Source organism: Theropithecus gelada, chromosome 18, assembly GCF_003255815.1.
Source record: "Theropithecus gelada isolate Dixy chromosome 18, Tgel_1.0, whole genome shotgun sequence".
In the NCBI taxonomy this organism is placed as follows: Eukaryota; Metazoa; Chordata; class Mammalia; order Primates; family Cercopithecidae; genus Theropithecus; species Theropithecus gelada.
Genome location: NC_037686.1, coordinates 14,499,855 through 14,518,396, shown reverse-complemented (window position 1 = coordinate 14,518,396; position 18,542 = coordinate 14,499,855). Strand labels below are relative to the sequence as shown.

The following is an 18,542-nucleotide window of genomic DNA, read 5'->3' as shown; positions in this document are numbered from 1 at the left end:
GTCATTGTGCTAATAAAAGAATAAGGCCAGCCAGGCATGGTAACTCATGCCTGTAATCTCAGCATTTTGGGAGGCCGAGGCAGGCGGATCACTTGAGGCCAGGAGTTCGAGACCAGCCTGGCCAACATGGTGAAATTCTGTCTCTAGTAAAAATGCAAAAAATTAGCTAGGCTTGGTGGTGGGCACCTATAGTCCCAGCTACTCGGTGGCTGAGGCAGGAGAATTGCCTGAACCCAGGAGGCACAGGTTGCAGTGAACCGAGATATCGCACCACTGCACTCCAGCCTGGGCAACAGAGTGGGCCTCTGTCTCAAAAAAAAAAAAAAAGAAGGAAAAAAGAAAAAAAATTATGCCAGTATCTGGAGATCGAGTTCTTGCTTCTGGCATCAATACTGCACTACATATGAATTATTGCTTCATTTTGTCACTTTAAATGCTATCTCTAAGTCAGATTATGGAGAATTAAGTGAGTTGATGTAACTGTTTTGAACGCTGCTTGGCACATGTGGACAGTGTGTGAGTATCCACTGTATCGTTGCTGTTAGCACCACCGTCATTAGGCCAAGAACTTGGACAGCAACACAAGACTATTTGTCAAGCATCTCTGAGTGGCGCCTGTCAATGGAAGCTAGTCCAGATTCTCTCTTGGACATCGGGTCCTCTCAGGAAGCATTTGCCATTGCCTTCAGCTCTCTCCTGATGTAAGCTGTGCACCCGTGGGTGTTTTAGAAGAATGGAATTTATCCAGTCTTATTGCAATAGGACTGTTCTTGTAAAAAGAAAAAATAAAATAAAATAGAAAACATATTTATCCAGCTTTGGCCACCCGAGAAAAACATTAGCTGTCACGTTCCCCTTTTCCCTTCTGAGTAAAGGCAGTCTGGCTGTTTTCCTCCTTGGTCATCCTGTCTAATTGGCAAGGAATCATGGGAATTTCCGCAGTTTGCTTTGTGGAAGTTTTCCAGTTTTAATGTCTGTCAAACTTTCGGCACAGGGCGAAGGCTGCTAGACTCAGCTGGAGCAGTAGCATGAGCTCAGAAGGTGCCTCACCTGGACACAGGTCCAGGCTCTTTGCTCTGACCAAATTTGTGACCTTGAGCAAGTTGCTTCATCTCTTCTATCCTTAGTTTTATCTTCAGCTTATCCATGTAAAATGGAGGGAACAGCAATTTATAGGATTCTAGTGAGATTTAGGAGTAATGCCTGTAATACTCACAGGACGCTAGCCTGGCAAATAGTAGGTGCTGAATAAATAGAGATGTTATATTCTCTTTTCAGCTTTTATACCTTTAAGTGTCTAAAAATGTTGCATTCGAACATTCATACACACACACACACACACACACACACAAATATGAACAGGAAGAAAAGTAAAAGGAAAATATCAACATATTAATAATCGCTAGTTTCAGATGAACCACTGTACAAACAAAAAATAAAATAAACTTTAAAAAATAACTGCAGGGTCATAATAATTTTTAACATCCAGGTAATACCTAATGAGTATATTCATCTCATATTCCCCTCGTCTCCTGACCAGATGTGACCAGGTGGTTAGGCTTTTGTGTGAAGTATTTACCTTTGTTCTTGACATTTTTGTAATTCATATATATTTGTCTGAAGAAGACTGTATTGCTTTATGTGTTTCCTCTAAAAGTACTATCCCTTATGTGTCATTCTGCATCTTGCTTTTTTCATGCAACACAGTGTTTTTGAAATCACATCATGCTGCTACAAGTGTATCTAATTAATTCCTTTTAATTACCATATTGTATTATATGAATATACCATAATTTGTTTAACTATTCCACTTTTGATGGACTTTTAGGCTATTTTAATTTTTTCACTCATACAAGCAATGCCACAATGAATAGTCTTGCATGTCTCTCTCCAGTGCACATCGGTGTTTTTTTAAGACAGAACTCCTAGAATCTCTTGGAAGATTGTGCATGTGTTAAGCTGTAATAAACACTACCAATTGCCCTTCAGAAGGACTATCCTTGTTCTCTAGAACTTTGCCCAAACTTAATTGAATCAAGTTTTAAAGTGTTCTCCAATTTGATGGATAAAGAATCATACTGCCTTGATTTTTTTATTTTGAAATAATTATTGATTAATAGGAAGTTCAAAGATAGTACAGAGAGGTCCCTTGTCCCTTTTACTCAGTTTGTTTCAATGGCTACATCTAATATAATTATAGTACAATATCACACCAGAAAATCAACATTGGTATAAAGAATGTATAGTTCTATGTCATTTTACTATATGTGCAGATCCATGGAAACATAACCATAATTAAGATATAGAACTATCTCATTCCCCCAAAGATCTCCCTCATGCTACCCCTTGATAGCCAGACCTGCCCATCGCCACCAACTCTTAACTGCTTATCTGTTCTCCATCCCTATAATTGTGTCATTTTCATACAATTATATAAATACATTCATACAATGTGTGACCTTTGAAGATTGGCTTTTTTCACTCAGAGTAATACCCTTGAGATCCACCTAAGGTGTTGCATTTACTGATAATTTGTTCCTCTTTATTGCTGAGTAGTATATTGTGGTAGATATTACTGTAGTTTGTCCAATCCTTCACCTATCATAGGATATTTTGGTTGTTTCCAGTTTGGAGATATCACAAATAAAGCTGCTGTGAGCACCATGGGCAGGTTTTTGTGGGGACACAAGATTTTGTTTCTCTGGGAAATGCCAAGGGTGCAGTAAGGGCTAGGTCACATCACAAGCATAAGTTTAGTTTTTTAAGAAACGGACGTACTATTTTCCAGAGTGGTTGTATCATTTTATATTCCCTCCAGTGATGTGTGAGAGATCAATTTCGCCACATTTTTGCCACCATTTGGTGTTGCCACCATGTCTTATTTTAGCTGTTCTAATTAGTGTGTGGTGGTATTGTTTGCTGGTCTTAATTCACATTTCCCTAAATGCCAGTGATGCTGAACAACTTTTCATGAACTTATTTGCCATCTGTATGTCTACTTCTATGAAGTGTCTTTTCATATATTTTGCTCATTTTATAATTGGATGTTTATGCTTCTTTTACAGTGATATTTGAGTGTCTTTTAGAAATCTATGTATTCTAGATACGAGTCCTTACATAGGGGGTGAGAGTTCAGGCTCCCCAAGTGGTTCCGATGATGGACATGAGAGTGGTTCATTACCACCAGGAGGAGAAAAAGTCCAGACCAGACTCCTCCCTTGGCCTTCTCTGACATCACCACCTCGACAAGGTGTATTAGTCTGTTCTCACACTGCTAATAAAGACACCTGAGACTCGGTAATTTATAAAGGAAAGAGGATGAATTGATTCACAGTTCAGCATGGATAGAGAAGCCTCAGGAAACTTACAATCCTGGGGGAAGGGAAAGCAAACACATCCTTCTTCACATGGCAGCAGGAAGGAGAAGTGCTGAGCAAAGGGCAAAAGCCCGTTATAAAACCTCATGAGAACTCACTTTCACCAGAACGGCAAGGGAGTAACTGCCCCCATGATCCAATCACCTCCCACTGAATCCCTCCAGTGGGGACTACAATGCAAGATAATATTTGAATGGGGACACAGCCAAACCATGTCACAGGGGGAGGGCCTGTGGGGAAGCAAGGAGTGCTCAGTAGAGATTTTCCAGAGTGGAAGTTTAAGTTACCCTCTTGGACTTCGCTGGCAGAGGCGGAGTGGGCCACAATTTTTTTCTGTGGTCTCTGCTGGGAAAGATCAGTTCATACGTAAGAGTTTTCTGTCTTGCTAGGCTGCCCCTCTTTTGGTCTTTTAACCAGAGAGAGGCTTTTCCTGCTCTATGTCTGTGGCATTTACTGGTTGCCCATTTCTTTAGCATCTCATCTTTGGGACAAAAATAAAACCCACGCAAATCACCGCCCTATTGTTTCTCAGATTTTGAGATCTCTAGCTGGTCTGCCTTCTTCTCTGCACTGTTTAGTCTTCTCATGTTGTTTTATATCTACTGTCCATCTTTTTTAACTGTACTTAGCAGGAGAAATGGGGGGAAATACTTCTACTTCATCTTTTCAGAAGTTGAATGCGTACCCCATTGTTCTAATTTGCTTTTTCTTAATTAGTGAGGTTGAGTATCATTTTATGTGTTCCCTGGACATTTGATTTCCCTCCTCTAGAATTGCCTGTCTCTTCATACATACCTTTGTCTACTGTTTCTACTCGATTAACTATATTTTTCTTAATGATTTGTTCTTTTTTTTTTTTCCTTTTGAGACGAAGTCTTGCTCTGTCGCCCAGGCTGGAGTGCTGTGGTATAATCTCGGCTCACTGCAAACTCCACCTCACAGGTTCAAGAGACTCTCCTGCCTCAGCCTCCTGAGTAGCCGTGATTACAAGCATCCACCACCACACCCGGCTAATTTTTGTAATTTTAATACAGACGGGGATTCACCATGTTGGTCAGGCTGGTCTTGAACTCCTGACTTCAAGTGATCCTCTTGCCTTGGCCTCCCAAGGTGCTGGGATTACAGGGTGAGCCACCACACTCAGCCTAGTGTTTTATATATTCTGAATATTATTCCTTTGTCAATTTATATGTGGCATATATTTTCCCAAGTCTGTTCACTTGTTTTTGTTTTTGCTTATAACGGTTTTGTCAGAGGCCTTTACATTTTAATGCAGTCAGCATGTTGCCTTTTAATAATGAAAATGTAAGAACTGTATACATATCCGGGCAGAAGATGGTGGCCGGCGAAGGGAGCAGGTACTTCTGCAATTTGTCGAGGTACGCTCTGTAAGATGATCTCTATCACAGAAGCTGTCAAGCAGGAGGCCGCCCTGGCTGTGCACACGCTGCAAAGCATGGGTGTGGACATGGTTCTGATCACGGGGGACAACAGAAGACAGCCAGAGCCATTGCCACCCAGGTTGACATCAACAAAGTCTTTGCAGAGGTGTTGCCTTCGCACAAGGTGGCCAAGGTTCAGGAGCTCCAGAACGAAGGGAAGAAAGTTGCCATGGTGGGGAATGGGGTCGATGATTCCCTGGCCTTTGCCCAGGCAGACGTGCACATTGCCATTGGCACCAGCACTGATGTGGCCATTGAGGCAGCCAACGTCGTCCTCATCAGAAATGATTTGCTGGACATGGTGGCTAGCATTCACCTTTCCAAGATGACTGTCCAGAGAATATGCATCAACCTGGTCTTGGCACTGATTTGTAAGCTGGTTGGGATACCCATTGCTGCAGGAGCGAGCTTTCCAGATGAGTTGAAGGTATGTGCATGGGCGGGAGATGATGGCTTATTGCAGGGCAAGGCATCATCCGTGTTGAAGGAGTGCCAGTGTTTCAGAAATGGACACAGAGCAGGTAAGTTTGATGGACAGGTAAGAGAATCACTCTCTATGTGCCAGCACTGTTCTAAGTGCCCTGGATCTTCTGGGGATGAGATTAGTGTTTTTCAGTTGTACATGGGACAGTTGAGGATCATGCTAGGCAGAAGTGAGCCCTCTCCTGGAAGAAGTTAATCTAAAAAGCATAATCTGTTTCATTTGGGAGGAGCTAAATAAATATCTCTTCAATGAAGCAAAGGTCAATCAGAAAATTTGTATTTTAGCTATAAAATTACCTATCAGAATTTACCATGAGGCATAATCTTAGTCAAACACCCAAATTAATGATTTCAGACCACAGATACTGAAACACCAAAGTGATAAAGGGGCAGGTATCTCAGCTAGCTACTGCTGCATAACAAATGACCCCAAAGTTTAGTGACTTAAAACAATGATTTGTTATTCCTTATCATTCTGTCAGCTGGGAGGTTCTGCTGGCCTCACCTGGGGTCATGCACAAGGCTACATTTAGCTAGGGTGTCAGCTTGGGACGGGCATAGCTGGGATGCTGGGTCACCTAAGTCTTTCTCTCCATGTAGTGTTGTTTTAAAATACAGGTTTTAGCGTTTCCTCAGGATGTAAAGTGTAACAAGGGGGCCGGGGTGGGCAATGTGGGTCTGTGAGGCCTATGTGTGCCCGAGTCCCCTAGCTCCCCCCGCAGCCGGCTCCGCAGTGGTACGCTCCAGTTGCCCGTTGGGGATTCGGGTTCCAGATGGAATGCTGCGTCTTCTCCGCCGCTTGTTGTGGCCGGGGTTACTGCAGCGATCGCCACAGCAGCTCTGGTGCTATGGAGGAGCCTAAGGCTAACCCTCAGCCCTACTTGGGGCTAGTCTTGGAGTTGCTGCGCAGGGTTGTGGCAGCACTGCCTGAAGGTATGAAACCAGATTCTCATCCTTATGATTTTCCATGGGAATTGGTGATACGGGCAGCTGTTGTGGGATTTTTTGCTGTTCTCTTCTTGTGGAGAAGTTTTAGATCAGTTACGAGTCGGCTTTATGTGAGAAGAGAGAAAAAGCTTGCTTTGGCACTTTCTGGACTAATTGAAGAAAAATGTAAACTACTTGAAAAATGTAGCCTTGTTCAAAAAGAGTATGAAGGCTATGAAGTAGAGTCATCTTTAAAGGATGCCAGCTTTGAGAAAGCGACAACAGAAGCACAAAGTTTGGAGGCAACCTGTGAAAAGCTGAACAGGTTCAATTCTGAACTTCAGCATGATATACTCTGTCTAGAAAAAGAGTTAAAAGAAGAGAAATCTAAACATTCTGAACAAAATGAATTGATGGCAGATATTTCCAAAAGGATACAGTCACTAGAAGATGAGTCAAAATCCCTCAAATCACAAGTAGCTGAAGCCAAAATGACTTTTAAGAGATTTCAAATGAATGAAGGACGACTGCAGATAGAAATACAAGATGCTTTGAATGAAAATTACCAACTTCAGGAAAACCAGAAACAGCTTTTGCAAGAAGCTGAAGTATGGAAAGAACAAGGGCGTGAACTTATTAAACAGAAAAGAACATTTGAAGACTCCAAAGTACACGCAGAACAAGTTTTAAATGATAAAGAAAATCACATCAGGACTCTGACTGAACGCTTGCTAAAGATGAAAGATCAGACTGCTATGCTTCGAGAAGACATAACGGTTGATGATAACTTGGAATTAGAAATGAACAATGAATTGGAAGATGGTGCTTACTTAGATAATCCTCCAAAAGGAGCTTTGAAGAAACTGATTCATGCTGCTACGTTATGTGCTTCTTTAAAAACCTTAGAAAGAGAAAGAAACCAAATTTATATTCAATTATCTGAAGTTGATAAAACAAAGGAAGAGCTTACAGAGCATATTAAAAATCTTCAGACTGAACAAGCATCTTTGCAGTCAGAAAGCACACATTTTGAAAGTGAGAATCAGAAACTTCAACAGAAACTTAAAGTAATGACTGAATTGTGTCAAGAAAATGAAACGAAACTCTACAGGAAATTAATAGTAGAGGAAAAATGCCGGTTAGAGAAAGAAGAGAAACTTTCTAAAGCAGATGAAATAATCAGCCATGCCACTGAAGAGCTGAAGACCTACAGAAAGCGAGCCAAAGATCTTGAAGAATTTGAGAGAACTATTCATTTTTATCGAAGGAAGAGTATTCTCCATAAGAAAAAAGCACATAATAATTGGTTGGCAGCTTGGACTGCTGAAAGAAACCTCAATGATTTGAGGAAAGAAAATGCTCACAACAGACAAAAATTAACTGATATAGAGTTTAAAATAAAACTTTTAGAAAAAGATCGTCATGCACTTGATGTTCCAAATACAGCATTTGGCAGAGAGCATTCCCCATATGCTCCCTCACCACTGGGTTGGCCTTCATCTGAAATGGGTCAGCCTTCATCTGAAATGAGAGCTTTTCTCTATCCTCCGACTTTGTTGGAGGGTCCACTGAGACGCTCACCTTTGCTTCCAGGGGGAGGAGGAAGAGGCCCAGGAGGCCCAGAGAATTCTCTGGACTGTCAGATGACCAATGAAAGAGGAGAAGCAAGCTGTGATAGGTTAACCAGTCCTCACAGGGCTCCTTCTGGCACTGGGCCCCTGTCGCCTCTGTGGGAACAGGACCGTAGGATGGTGTTTCCTCCACCGGGACAGTCATATCCTGATTCAGCTTTTCCTCCACAAAGGCAAGACAGATTTCATTCTAATTCTGCTAGACGCTCTGGACCAGCAGAACTCAGAAGTTTTAATACACCTTCTTTGGGTAAATTGGATGGGTCAGTGCCTTCAGAAATGGAATCCGGTAGAAATGATACCAAAGATAATTTTGGTAATTTAAAAGTGCCTAATTCATCTCTCCCCACTGAAAATGAAGCAACTGGGCCTGGCTTTATTCCTCACCTCTTGCTCCAATCAGAGGTCCATCGTTTCCAGTAGATACAAGAGGCCCGTTCATGAGAAGAGGACCTCCTTTCCCTCCACCTCCTCCAGGAACCATGTTTGGAGCTTCTCGAGATTATTGTCCACCAAGGGTTGTCCCCGGTCCACCACGTGCTCCATTTGCAATGAGAAATGTCTATCCACCGAGGGGTTTTCCTCCTTACCGTCCCCCAAGACCTGGATTTCCACCCCCCACCACCACATTCTGAAGGTAGAAAGAGTTTCCATCAGGGTTGAGTCCGACTTCAAATGAGCCTGCTACTGAACATCCAGAAACACAGCAAGAAACCTGACAACATGTTTGCCCTCTTCAAAAGTAATTTTGACTGATCTCATTTTCAGTTTAAGTAACTGCTGTTACTTAAGTGATTACACTTCTGTTCAGATTGAAACTTAATGGAATTATAATTTTCAGGATAGTATTTTGTAAATGAGAATAATTTAAATATGAATCTTAGGAGTAATTTATTTTCATTTTATTTTATTCTAGATAGTATAACTTTTAATTTGATTAATCCACTATTATATAAACAATGGTGGGAGTTTTATATATGTAATCTTGCAGGTGGGGAGGTTTTAAATTGTCTTTATGCCAAGAACTGTATTTACTGTGGTTGTAGACAAATGTGAAAGTAACTTTATGCTTAAATTTTAATTGATTTTATAAAAACTATATAAATATGTATAGGTGGGAATGTAGAATACTATGTAACTGTTAGAATATTTAACTTTAAACCAAGATCTATCTTGGAACTCCTGTCTTATAGATTTTATATCCTCTTTCAGTACTTTGATAGTGTAAAACATTTAGAGTAGAAAGTATTCCTGTTTCCTCTGTTTTCCTCAAAAACGGTTTCTTCGCCCTCCCTTTCCTTCCCTTTGTCTTCCCTATGCTAATTTCTTCCTTAGTTTGTCATCCTATCGTTACATAATTGTATTGTTATTTCTTTTGTTTTATTTTTATTTGGTGGGAACAACTCTATCCAGACCTTTTACTTTCCCCAGAATCATATAGATAGATTTTTCCTGATTTCTTTCCCAACCTTTACCTCTGTTGGTGCTCTAATAGTTTTAGTTTTATGTTCTGCTTTTCTCTTGCTGTGGCAAGGGGAAAGAGTAAACCTAAGATTGTGTTTAATTGCAATTGGTGAATTTGATCTCTGATTTAGCTCTCTTCTCTGGAATTCTGTTAAAGGGTGAAATGTGTCTTGTCCCCTGAGAGATGCCCTCAAATTTTGGATTAGTCCTTCATGCAAGCTGGGCCACCAAGCCATTGCTTCTTTTGGGGACAACCTGTCCTCCCTTTTAAAAACTATCCTGGCTCACATGCCTCCCACAGCAGTTAATGCCACTCCAGCTTGAATGTAATAAAAGAAAAGTAAGGATTTGGGACATGATGTGCCCTTATTGTACAGTGGGGCTTCCTATACATTTTCCATCTTCCCTTGAACCATCACTATCCTCAGTGACTTTATGTCTCTTTTCCTCTTGTTCTGTTAAAACCGTGTTTGCTAGTGGAAAAATTTAACTCCCGGTGATTTTTTAATACTAGACCTCTTGCCTTCTTTCCAGTGAGACAAAAATAGAATGGTAAGCCTAGTGGTTTCTTCCTTCACTGTCGAATACTCTTTATCCAAGGTATCAAGGAAGAACTTCTAATCAGAAAAGACATATAGTATTTTCACAACTGGGTAGCATATCTCACTCCCAGAATGGAAGTTAGGTGGGGATTGTAAGATTAAGGAGATTGTTCTGGATTTCTGTCTATGTATTATATCCACAGAACTCTTTCTGGAGGAATTTTATGTTGGGCCAGGCATCCATTTCCAGAGTTTTCCATTTCTAGATACTTCCAAAGTTAGAGCACTGTTCCTAAATAATTTGTTCGCTTTATTTATGAATTTATTGTTCATTCCATTTCATTAGGTTCAGGATGAAACAGGTATTATCATCTCTTTGTGTCTACCTTGCCACCTGTCCCCCAGAATAGGCCCGAATGAGATTGAAAATGTCACTTCAATTCCTTGTGTCTGACATTGCTTGTTTGTAACTAAGAAAAATAATGTTTGCTTTTGTTGAATGTACTAATTTTTTTCCATGAACCTAATAAACTAAAAAGAAAGTTGAAATAATAAATAGTGAACCATTATAAAAATTCATGTTGAGTCAGTCTTCCTTCAGAAATTTTTCCTCAAACTCTCTTACCAAATTTTATCTATGAATAAATTATCATATGCACATTATCTAAGAACATTATCTATGAACCGGGTAGCACATTATCTATGGCAGCACATTATCTATGAACCGGGTTGCCAATCCTCACCAATCCTTAATCTTCTTTTCCTTTCTTCCCTCCCTCCCTCCCTCCCTCTTTCTTTCTTTCCTTCTTTCCTTCTCTGTCTCTCTCTTTCTTCTTTCAAGGGAAGTATCTCTGTATGGAGATCTCACTTCTAAAGGTGTGGAGGGATAACTGGGTGGCTTTCACTAAGATACAGTTGACTTAAACCAACTGAACTGCCTGGTCTTACTAACATTCTGCATCCATTCTCTCCTCTGCAGTTTTAAAATAGCAGCCCGTGTCCACTGTATCCTTACCAAGTCCCATTCCTTCCCCCGGTTGACTTCTACTATTCCTTAAGCTACCAGTTTAAATATCATTTGATATGATTTCTCTGGGACTCCTGTCTTACTCTCCAAGACTGGCTGAGGTGCCCCCCATGTGAATCCTCTCCCATAACATACAGTCTCTACCCTTGTCTGCAGTGATCAGCCTGTATGGTGATGAACTATATATTTTTATTTCCTGTTGGATAGTAAGCCAGGAGGGCACGGACTAAGCACCCAGTTCAGTCCTTTGCACATCATTGCCTTTCAATGAATATGTGTTTCATGACTAAATTTTTAAAAACTTGATAATATTTCCAAAGTTTTTAAGGCATTTTGAAGTTCAAAATAGTCAAGTTGGTTCTCATCACCTCATCTTTTGTGGTTTATTGAAAGGAATGCATACATGCTCTCAATTCACAAACGTATGATTGTGTGGACCAAATTTTTAAAGGAATTTGGCAAAACACCAGAGCTAGGTTACATTCTTAAGCAGCTGAGCAGCCACAGGTTTCATCACACTATTATTAATGGCTTTATTTTCCCATCACTGTTGCATCATTATGCCCTTTGCAGAATTCATCAAAGGCACAATCTCTGCCCTGAGGCTTTGGATTTTATCATTCCACTGCCTGAAGTCATCCATCTGAGAAGCCGGGTAATACACTCCTACCTCTGAAGGGTGTTGAACATCAATTAAGTAATGCTCAGCTGTCTTCAGTATGAAGATGCATTCAAATGAACATGTCCCTCATCTATTCTATTAATAATTATACCCTGTGTTTGAGCAAGGTGGCTAAGACCACAGAGCATTCAGATTTGCAAGGATTTTGCATGCAGTGCAAAGCCTGTTGTCTTTAAATGTAAAGTGTCAATAGGAGGCATTAAAATGTCAGCACCTTTTCAGGAATTCCGCTCATTAAAACGACTGCAAAAGAGTCCTCTGAATACATCACCGTAGACCAAGTTATAGTCTAAGCATTAGATCAGATAGGAGCCTCCAGAGACTTCCTGAAGTGTGAGGAACAAGTGTTTTAAATGGTGGGGTGACATGGTGGGAGGGGGTCTTGGAAGAATCTGAATTTGCCGGACACTCCCATCCCCCAACTTGGCAGTCGATCAACTTGACACTTCCCGGCTCTAATTTTCTTCCTCCTCGTTTTTATTTCACGGCATTCCCAATTACGCAGCTGCCAGGAAAGGAAGCAATGGAATTTCAATATAGGAAAGACCAGGCCACTTCTTTTCGGACTAGACACTTATGCACAAAGAGCCAGTAGGTCACATCTTCTGCCGGTTCGGAGATGCTTCCAGGACAACCAAGCAAGGTCGAGCGACAACATCAGCCTCTTTGGCTTCGCTCTTTCCTCAGCGGTCACACGATTTCTCAGCTGCCCAGGGGATCATCTATAATAGGCCATTTTATTTGGTAAATGTTTCCCCACTTACTGAAGAGTTCATTATTAATGACCAGAAAGGGAACTCCTGCCTCCCGTGGCAGAAGTTGATACATTTGCTCTGTATAATTGCTGTGAAGAGTTAGCTGTGTGGTTGTGCAGCTGAAATAAATTGCCTTCTTCCCATAAGAGCCTCCCTGAGTGTCACGGGAGAGCTAGAAGGAAGCTGGCCGCAGAGACTAATCTCTTCCCTAACGCCGTAGACGGTTCCAGAGGCTGAAGACAGATGGCAAGTTTGAGATGAATAGCATTTTTTAATGGCTTCAAAATAGCTCTGTCTGTAAACAGCTTTTCTGAATGACAGTACCTAGTACGATTTAATTTATCTATTGCTGCTGTTGTTAGATCCTCTGAGAACTTTCCCCCAGTCCCTGTATTAGGACAAACACTAATCTTACTTCAAAGGGGGAAAATCTAGAACGGGAGGAGGCAAGTGGAACGAAAAGGTAAGAAGAATTTTGACCTACAAATAAATGACAAGTATCCTCCAAACACAGCAGTCTCTTGTAGCCTGGAACTTGAAGAAAGTAACTCTGTGTTAAGATTTAAGAGCAGAAGTTGAACTCTGAACTCTGAAATGAAATAGGCCCAAATACTAGGAGAAAAGGTCATAATAAGACAGCACACCTTGGTCTGTTTCTGATTGATAAGAATTCACATTCCACCAATGAGATTAATCCTTTGTCATTCATGCACATGGTTTGGGAAATGCTACTATGGGTGAGAACACAGGTATTTTTCATAGGCTATCAAGGAAAAAAATGAGTATAAAAGGAAATTGGGGGCAGATGTGGTGGCTCACGCCTGTAATCCCAGCACTTTGGGAGACCAAGGCAGGCAGATCACTTGAGGTCAAGAGTTTGAGACTAGCTGGGCAACATGGTGAAACCCCATCCCTACTAAAAAAAATACAGGGTGGTGCGCCTGTAGTCTCAGCTACTCAGGAGGTTAAGGCACAAGAAACGCTTGAACCCAGGAGGTGGAGGTTGCAGTGAGCTGAGATCATGCCACTGCACTCCAGCCTGGGTGACAGACAGAGACTCTGTCTCAGGAAAAAAAAAAAAGTAATCAGTGTTAATAATTAAGTGAAGAAATAAGTTTGTACCTCTAATTTCCAATTTCCAGTTTCTACAAATGTCTATTAAAATGGGATGTTTCCCATAAGAAGCCACTTTAAAGGGGCATAGTAGAGCAGTTAATAGAAAATGCTAGCATTTCTTACAAAGTAGTAGATGTAATAAGCCTGAAATTAAAGAGTGAGAATTAAACAGAGGGGAAGTTCAACAGGAATAATGATATTATGTTAAGTAAAAATAGTCACAAACCAATTACAGAAAGTTAGACCGTGGTCAGACTTTTTCCTTCTGATACTGGAGGTAAAATGATGTAAAAAGCTGCTCTTTTTTATTCTGTATTGCATCATTCTTTCAAAACACACACAAGTGCTAGCAATTGGTGACCACTTGAAATTTATGCTTGTTTTAGTAAAGCATTATAGTTGCATTGGAATGACTGTCTCGGTGTCTGAAATCTGAAATAAACCTGGCTTGTTTTCCCATATTGTTCATTCAGTTTTACAGATATTTATTAATTGCCTGCAATGTCCAAAGCATTTGTAACAATGACCACATTTTACAAGCCCCAAAGTGGGTCAACAGTACTTATTTGCATAGTAGGGTGAAATATTTAAAATTGAGAGTGTCTCCAAAATTCAAATTAAAAGCTTGGTGCCAAGAGCGGAAAGGAAAAATAAGAAAGTTACTCAAAAGTTTATGTGCAGAGGAATTAAATGCCCCCACACACAATATTCAGTTGCTGCAAAAGTAACTGAGGTTTTTGCTATTAAAAATAGTGGATGGCAAAGTAAGGCAGGTGACTCAAGAAGGCACAACCAGCACTGTGTGGCCATCATGTATCCAGAGTCCCAGGTCCACCACTTGCTGCTCTTGTGACTCTGAACAGGTCCTGGGACCTCTGTGAAGCCTGGTTTGGAGAGAACACTATCCAGTCAACAGATGTGTTGTAGGGAACCTGGAACTGTGTCTGTCACATAAGAGCTAGTCTAAAAAAATGTTTTAAGTACCTGTGGATTCAAAAGAGGAAGTCGCATTAGCCTAGGGAAAGCTAAACAGGAAAGGATCCATTCTTTTTAAAAGGTGGTATATAAGTTGTCTGGGGCTTGAGGCTATACTGGGGAGATAGGAGCTTTGTCTGTCTAGAGAAGGGAAAGAATCAGTAAAGCTTCCAATGCTCCTACACCATTAGCAGTTCTGGGGACAAGCACCTGCACAGTGGAGGAAATTAGTCGGGAAGATAAAGAGAAGAGAGCCAAGAACAAAGGCTTGGGCAATGCTGACGTTTAAAGGAGGAAGTATAGAGAGCAAAGATGGAGAGAAAGTGGTCTGAAAGTTTGGAGGAAAAGCAGAAGTGACAGTGTCACGGGAGCCAAGGGACAAACAAGTGCCAAAAGGGAGCAGTGGTGTCCAAAGCTTCAGTGAGATGGATGGGAATGAAAACCAAGAGGAGGTCAATGAGTTCAGCTGTTATGGGATCAATGGTGGCCTGTGACAGTAACCCTATAATGACATTCACCATGACTCAAGACATGTGTATCTTAAAGAGGTTGGGTTCATTATGTTGTATTCTGAAGGCCACGGCCAATTCAGGCCATGAATCAAGGCCTTACTCATGTCTATAAGGAACAGGGTGGGCATTAGGATGGCAGGAAAGCTGGATTTCCTGTGAAGACATTCCTACTCAAAAGGTAAGCAGGAGACAAATCTCTCTGGGTCTCACTTTCTTGAATGTGGACTTCCAGAGGAGTTTAAAAAGAACTTGAAGAAGCTCCAACATAGGAGGAAAGATGTTCTCTGGCAGGGAAGTGTCCTCACACTGGATGCTGTAGGAGAAAGCTTTACTTTGTTGGGTGGTATATACGTCCATTCTCACATTGCTAATAAGGACATACCCAAGACTGAGTAATTTATAAAGGAAAGAGGTTTAATGGACTCACAGTTCCACATGACTGGGGAGGCCTCACAATCATGGCAGAAGGCAAAGGAGGAGCAAAGTCATGTCTTACATGGCAACAGGCAAGAGAGATTGTATGCAAGGGGAACTGCCCTTTATAAAGCCCTTAGATCTCATGAAATTTATTCACTTTCGTGAGAACAGCATGAGAAAAACCCACCCCCATGGTTCAATTACCTCCCACCGGGTCCCTCCCATGACATGTGAGGATTATGGGAGCTACAATTCAAGATGAGATTTGGGTGAGGACACAGCCAAACCATATCAAGTGGATAATTTGGTTTCAGGTTGTTTCTTCAATTTGTTTACCCCAAATCTTCAGTCTCGTTTAAAGGGTTCTGACTGGACTTAGTTGTGCCAGAAGTGAATTAACAAAAAGTGTTGTCTGGCCTCAAGTAGACTGGGGTGTTAAAGAGGGCACAGCACCTCTTGAGGCCCACATGGGGATGACACCTGCTACGACAGGAAACCAGAGTCCAGGGGAGGCTAGAAATAAGAGAAACCAACATTCAGAGGCAAAGGGTTTAGAGATGAACAGAAGGTGAGAGGCAGCAACAACTTTATTCCCTCCTCCCTGAATCAATGCTTATGCACACTGCAGATGAGGAAGAGCGTGGGGAGCAATTAGGGCTGTGGGTTTATCATGGAGTAAGGCACTGCTGCTGCTTGCAAGGAACCTAAGAAACTAACAGGGTTTAGAGACACCCTCGGGTGCCTGGAGAAGTGGCATGTTTGTAAACAGGGCAGAGGGTTCTGTAAGTGAGGGAGGGGGAGCATACAAGACATGGAGAGGCTGGGGGAGGTGCTGGGAGAAGTGGGGTCCAAGGCTTAAGTGTGTGGTCACCCTTGCAGATTCCTCTTTTGCAGCAGAAGGAGACACACACACAAAGAATATCAGTGATTTTTGAGGAGCAGAAAGGGGAAGCAGTGAAAATCAGATGGCAGTGGCCGTTTATGCAAAATAGAAAGTGAGATCTGTGGAGGGCAGGGCCAGGGTGGAGAGCTGTGAGTGCAGTTTGGAAAAGTAGAAAGGAAAGGGGTGCCATGAAGTCCTGAAGCCCGCTGTTTGCAGGAGCACATTGTCATCGCGTGGTGACAAGCCGCCAGAATTGCAGGTGGCGGGCCTTCAAGGGAAGACATCAAGGCCTCCAGCAGAGCTGCTGGCTGAGCTAGCTTAAACTCATGAGGGGCAACTGCCATCAGATTGTGGCCTTGGAAATCATGTTGGGATGCAAGAGAGAGTGATGTAACCATGCCAAGAAAAGCTCACTGTTCCTTGGCACTTGCCAGTCCCTCCCTGGACTACCTCTCAGGTGCTTCTCTGCCTAACAAACTCCTATTCAACCATGAAATCTCAGGCAGAACTAGTCTTCCCTGTCTGCTGCACTCCCAATAGTATTTGTGCATCTGCCATTTAGCAAGATTGATGCACCTGTGTGTTCCAACCCCAGACTGTGAGCTCCCTGGAAGAGCATGTTAAAAATGAAGAATCTCAGACCCCTCCCCAGACCTAGAGTCAGAATCTGCATTGTAACAAGAACCTCCACTGGTTCAGGTGCACATTCAGAATTGAGAAGCCTTGATATCAGTGGTAAAGAACTCATATAGGTAATGTACTGTTATGGAAGACGCAGTCTGGCATTTTTCTGTTTTATTCTGTTTCATGTTTTTTATTATGATTATACTTTCAGTTCTGGGGTACATGTGCAGAATGTGCAGGTTTGTTACATAGGTATACACGTGCCATGGTGGTTTGCTGCACCCGTCAACCCATCATCTACATTAGGTATTTCTCCTAATGCTACCCATCCCCTAGCCCTCCACTCGCTGACATGCCCCAGTGTGTGATGTTCCCCTCCCTGTGTCCACGTGTTCTCATTGTTCAGCTCCCACTTATGAGTGTTTGGTTTGGTTGTCTGTTCTTGTGTTAGTTTGCTGAGAATGATGGTTTCCAGCTTCATCCATGTCCCTGCAAAAGTTTGCTGGAGGTCCACTCCAGACCCTGTTTGCCTGGGTATCACCAGCAGATGTTGTAGAATAGCAAAGATTGCTGTCTGTTCCTTCCTCTGGGAGCTTTGTCCCAGAGGGGCACCCACCAGATGCCAGTCAGAGCTCTCCTGTGTGAGGTGTCTGTCGGCCCCTACTGTGAGATGTCTCCCAGTCAGAATACATGGGGGTCAGGGACTCACTTGAGGAGGCAGTGTGTCCCTTATTAGAGCTCGAACGCTGAGCTGGGAGATCTGCTGCTGTCTTCAGAGCTGCCAGGCAGGGTCGTGTAAGTCTGCTGAAGCTGCGCCCACAACTGCCCCTTCCCTCAGGTGCGCTGCCCCAGGGATGTGGGGGTTTTATCTATAAGTCACTGACTGGGCCTACTGCCTTTTTTTCAGAGATGCTTTGCCCACAGAGGGGGGAGTCTGGAGAGGCAGTCTGGCTGCGGCGGCCGTGCTGAGCTGTGGTGGGCTCCACCCAGTTCAAACTTCCTGCACCTTGATTTTCTCTGTTTCATGTTTTTGAAATGCTGGTCCTGACCCACTACATTTATTTTATTTATTTATTTATTTTTGCAGATATATAAGAGGAGATTTTTTTTTTATTTTTATTTTTTTATTATACTTTAAGTTCCAGGGTACATGTGCACAACGTACAGGTTTGTTACATATGTATACTTGTACCATGTTGGTGTGCTGCACCCATCAACTCGTCAGCACCCATCAACTCGTCATTTACATCAGTTATAACTCCCAATGCCATCCCTCCCCCCTGTCCCCTCCCCATAATAGGCCCTGGTGTGTGATGTTCCCCTTCCCATGTCCAAGTGATCTCATTGTTCAATTCCCACCTATGAGTGAGAACATGCGGTGTTTGGTTTTCTGTTCTTGCAAAAGTTGCTGAGAATGATGGTTTCCAGCTGCATCCATGTCCCTACAAAGGACACAAACTCATCCCTTTTTATGGCTGCATAGTATTCCATGGTGGGTATGTGCCACATTTTCTTAATCCAGTCTATCACTGATGGACATTTGGGTTGATTCCAATCTTTGCTATTGTGAATAGTGCCGCAATAAACATACATGTCTATGTGTCTTTATAGCAGCATGATTTATAATCCTTTGGGTATATACCCAGTAATGGGATGGCTGGGTCATATGGTATTTCTAGTTCTAG

General features: G+C 42.1%; 1 protein-coding gene and 1 pseudogene across 1 annotated transcript; both read left to right on the top strand.

Annotated features, from left to right (window-relative positions):
* Positions 1-4,770: 4,770 nt before the first annotated feature.
* LOC112611723 lies at positions 4,771-5,986 on the top strand (annotated as a pseudogene).
* Positions 5,987-6,141: 155 nt separating this feature from the next.
* CTAGE1 (cutaneous T cell lymphoma-associated antigen 1) lies at positions 6,142-8,495 on the top strand. The gene is given in 2 exon segments (XM_025365422.1): positions 6,142-8,242; positions 8,245-8,495. Coding segments are annotated over 2 exon segments (2,343 nt in total). The 5' UTR covers positions 6,142-6,150.
* Positions 8,496-18,542: the final 10,047 nt, after the last annotated feature.